General features: G+C 34.9%; 1 protein-coding gene across 1 annotated transcript; it reads right to left on the bottom strand.

Moving 5' to 3' along the window:
* Nucleotides 1–476: 476 nt before the first annotated feature.
* On the bottom strand, nucleotides 477–1,207 carry LOC108382868 (lithostathine-2-like). Its single transcript, XM_017639237.1, has 3 exons — nucleotides 1,024–1,207; nucleotides 832–940; nucleotides 477–754 (listed from the first exon to the last, which is right to left on the bottom strand). The coding sequence occupies exons 1-3, from the start codon at nucleotides 1,174–1,176 to the stop codon at nucleotides 534–536; spliced, it is 483 nt and encodes a 160-aa protein (XP_017494726.1). The 5' UTR covers nucleotides 1,177–1,207; the 3' UTR covers nucleotides 477–533.
* Between the last annotated feature and the right edge of the window lie 3,471 nt (nucleotides 1,208–4,678).

The following is a 4,678-nucleotide window of genomic DNA, read 5'->3' as shown; positions in this document are numbered from 1 at the left end:
TCCTTACTATTTGTTTTTCCGAGATACGATTTGGGGCACCTTCCAACATTTTTTTTCTTGCCGAAAGAGGTGCCGGTACCTTTAACTTTTCGTTTCTAATTACAAATATAGAGAATGTTCATGATACTCAAATTTTACTCTAGAAGTATTGTGTACTTATATAATCAACCAATTGGTTAAGCAACTTAAGAATCTTGGAAACTTAAATCTTCTAAAAAAATTGCATAAGCTTCAGTTGTCATGGCAACAGTAGCTTTTTATAAAAATACCAATATTTTTGCAGGGTTTCACAGCGATCCTGTAGTTATAGTATAGTATACAAATATCAAAAGGAAAAAACTAAAGGGATGCTAAGTTTCTAGTTAAACCGAATTGTCATAGAATTGGCGATGTCCATAGAGTCTACCCAAGGCTTGTTAATTCAACTTCTTTCGCTCATAACATAGGCAATCCATTGGATCAGAGTTAAACATTAGCTTTGGTATACTCTCTTTAGTTTATTTTAGATTTACATATTTCAAATCCATTGTTCCCTACTTTTGGCAGATAAAGTTGTACTGGGAAGTACAATCCTGATTGGCCCACAAAATATCGGTGGTGTTAGTTTGTAGCAACAAGCAGTTATTGCCGCTAGCTGTTGGTTGATTGGTAGCCCAGTTGGTAAGAGAGAATTTCTCGCCACCAACGCCCCAGGTCCAAGTTTTTTGATCGGCCAAGCGATTGCCAGCAGCCCAGTAGTTGTATTCGGTGAGACCTGTGAGGAGGGAAGAAATTATTGCAGCCGATATATATAAATTTGTGAAATAAAACGGCATTAAAGTTCAAAAATACCAAACAATTCCACAAATCCTTTCAATTCAATTTCTGCCGAAAAGTTGCTAGGCGATACCAGATCCCAACCGTTCGAATAGCAGAAGTAATTGGCAGAAAACCAGGAAACCTTCGAGGAAATTTGGGAAAAATAAAGGATTTTGTTGGAAAATAGTATAAATTAAAATGTGGTTTTCCTACAGTTATGTTTACCTGATTTTGGCTGACATAGTAATTGGCATTTTCCTGTAGGTTGCCACGCCAGTCGAAGTCAATAGTTCCAGTCTCCTGATTTAGCGGTGTGGCTTGGCTGAAGGCAATCAGCACTGCAAGCGAAAGTGCGAATTTAGTGGCGAACTGCTGCATTTTTTTATGATTTATTGACAAAATTAAATTTGTAACTGATTTTCATTGAACATTTTCGTGCTTTTTATAAGAATTAAATTTTTGGTAAGTCCATATTTTTGCTGCTTTGTTTTTTGTAAGTATAACAAAAATGATGAATGACTATGAATTGTTTGTGGACATGTATGTATGTATGTATGTATATTTTTTATAATAGATTCTATGCGCGCGTGCATTAATTGACGTGGGGAATTACTTAGTTCGAAACAAAGTGATCCATAAATTTATTTTATCTTATCTTTGCTAAACTAATGAAATCGCGTAGCATGTGGCACTGCATTTTTGGACTTCACTTTCAATGTTTTTGAATTGTGTAGGGCAAGATTATATGCGCATATTTGTACTTACGAATATGTATACTACATTGTTTTCCCTCACCCGCTTCGCTGAGTGTATGAAATTTCTGCGTGTTACTTTTCATAATATTTTGGCAACCCTCTTAAATATATTTCAGAAATGATGCCTTTTCAAACCAATTTCGATTGATACTCACTTTTTAAATAAATTAAATGTCACTTTTTAAACACGTGGTAACCCGCTTCAATCGTTCTTTATGTTCAAATAATTTGTGTACAAGTTGATTAAATTGGACTTCTTAAACAGGTGGTAACCCTCTTCAAAAGTAGATTCAAGCTAACATATTCTTAAGTATCCTTTGACTGATATTGTGATACATATTTTAATTAACTAATGAATTAAGTTGAATTAGATTTTTTAAACATGTGGCAACATTGCTAAATATAGTTCAGAAATAAAGCCTTTTCAAACCCATTCCGACTGATACGAATATGTTAGTTAACTGAATTTATTTATTAAATAATTTATCTCCTCAAACGGGTGGCAACCCTCTTTGTGCAATCAAAAATATTCTTAGAGTTGAAAACTAAACATTTCTTAACACACTTTCGTTTGAAATATTTTAATAATTCATTGTGTTAACTAAAATTCACTTTTCAAAGAGGTGGTAACCCTTAAAAATATTTTCAAACTACAACCTACTTAAATCTCTCGTTTGGCATCCATATTGGGATACATATTTATTTCAATTACCTAATTCCTAATTTTATAAACAGGTGGCAACCCTCTTCAAGATGTTTTCACTCCGTAACCTTCTCTTAACCAACCTACATATATAGATATGTTCATTAGAGTGGTCCACAGGCTGCCCAAATTATTTAAAAAGAAAGGCGCCATTTATGAAAAAATCGCCAAAAATCGCCAATTTTTTTTTTATAAAATTCATGAAATCGACAAAAAAAATCTTTTATTTAAAATTTGGTATAACATAGTTTTTAAAATCAAAAACAAATATAATGCCTTCACTTCACAAATTCTTTAAAAATTTTCATACTTTTAAAAAATATTTGTATTACCACTTTTCCCAATAGGACTGCGGAATAATTTATAAATTTATTATATATGCTACAACAAAATCGATAACAATTAAAAGTGTTGCCACATCAAAATTAAAGCTCTAACTCCATAATCTACTTAACACATGTTTCGACGCATTTACGTGATAGCACACAAAAAATCGCCAAATTGGCGCTAAATCGCCCAATCTGGACACTCTGGCGGTCCACCGCATTTTATTTCCGTTCCATGAAAATTTAAAATTTTTGGCGGTTGCTGCCAGGATTTAAAACAAAATAATTTTAGTTCACAAAAAAGTTTAAAAAATTTTACTTTTGAACATCTTCAAGATGTACAAAATTTTGATCTTGATATTTTTGAGGACCAGCGTAATGCTTGTATGTAAGTACAAACACATCTCATATCAAATATTTGCGGTAATTATAATGGTAATGATGATGGGAATGGTAATAATATTGGTAACGGTAATGGCGCTGGTACTGGCAATGGCCCTGGTTTTGGTAATGGCCCTGGTACTGGTAATGGTTTTGGTAATGGTTTTGGTAATGACAATGCTAAAGGTAAACGTAATTTTTGAACGTGACTTAAAAAACTTATTAATCAAATGATCGCGATTAGAAATAGGTTAACTCATCTCCCAGCTCATTGAAATATACAATTGCATATAACTGGCCGTCTACACAGCATAAAGTTTATATCTTGATACCTACATACATATGTACGTCAGAATATAATTTGCCAATGAAGACCGCTCATTGCTCTCCAAGAGCAATACATACATACATATATCTATGTACATATATCAGAGCTTATATCTTGCCATCTATTGCCGGCAATTTGCTATGTAGTTTGAAAGCCACATTTTCATTTTTTACGCAAACTTCGTGGCGGCAACATTATTGATATTTTAATATTAAAGAAAAAATTGATCCGGTTTCTATTGCAATTTTTTTTTTATTATGTACTTAGATATGAAGTATGTAGCATATTTTATAAATTTTTTAAGCGATTAAAGCCGGCAAAATACTTGTTAGAAAACGTCTTACAAATGCTTATATCAAGATATATCTATAAAGTCTATCTATCAATCAAAATTACAGCTGGACAGCAATAAACTTTACGGCTAGTATTGAAACCAACGTGGTAGCATTTTATTTTCTCTTTCTATTCCATCTCCAACTATTCCCACATTTCCTACAGGGTTCTTACCCAAAATATCGAGCATCTTACATTCTACGAAAAAGCAGCTTCATTAAAGTCATCAGTCGCTCGCTGTTGCCTGTTCAAACTTGCAGAGCAACATCGTCTCTAGCGACATGTACATATATCTGACCGTTACAAATGTTGCTCAACATTTGTTGCGCAAAAGTGCCAGCAATAAAATGCGCAAGGCAAATAAACAAAAACAACCGTATACGCAAAGATTAACGTCTGATTGCCCTTGCAAATGTACAACAAAAGCCAAAACAAACCTTACACACACACAAACAATAAAACATACATAGATACAATCCACCACATGCGCGTTCCATCTCAATTCATTCGCAAGAGCAAGCAAACCAACAAAAAGAAAAAAAATACAAAAACATTGACTGGCTCACCGACTTTCCGGTTGGAGATGCAACAAGCGTTTTCCGTCGCCCGCAAGCCCCCACAAACTAGAGTGCACTTCTTTGTTGCCATAAGAACAAAATGGGTTTGAAACACATTTACAAGCAAGCGTGGATTGTATCCGATAGATACAAACAGCCGAATGTTGCCATCGTCGTCGCCATCGTTGGCTGCCTGTTTGGCGGTGGTGCTTGGATGCAGTTTCCGCCGATTGCTCGATTCAGTTGTTAAACGTTTGCCGGCCTTTTTGGATGTCGAATTTTTCATGTAGCGGTGCGTACGGTTTCCGCTTTCGTTCACACAGCTCGTCGTAACGTGCGGTCGATTCCGATTCTGGCTACCTGCATTTGTTGTCGATGGCGAAGGGTCGCTAAAGAAAAGTGGAAATCGACATGCCATTCAAGTCTGTAGCTACAAACAGACTTGGTGTTAGGTAGTCAACGCGGGCGTGGAAAATTAAAGCAAAGCAAAAAAAAAA

The sequence above is a fragment of the Rhagoletis zephyria genome, unplaced genomic scaffold (assembly GCF_001687245.7).
Source record: "Rhagoletis zephyria isolate East Lansing unplaced genomic scaffold, Rhagoletis_zephyria_1.1 Rzeph_scaffold_29186, whole genome shotgun sequence".
NCBI classification, from domain to species: domain Eukaryota; kingdom Metazoa; phylum Arthropoda; class Insecta; order Diptera; family Tephritidae; genus Rhagoletis; species Rhagoletis zephyria.
The sequence above is the reverse complement of the archived record's forward strand: the minus strand, read 5'-3'. Positions and strand labels throughout refer to the sequence as shown.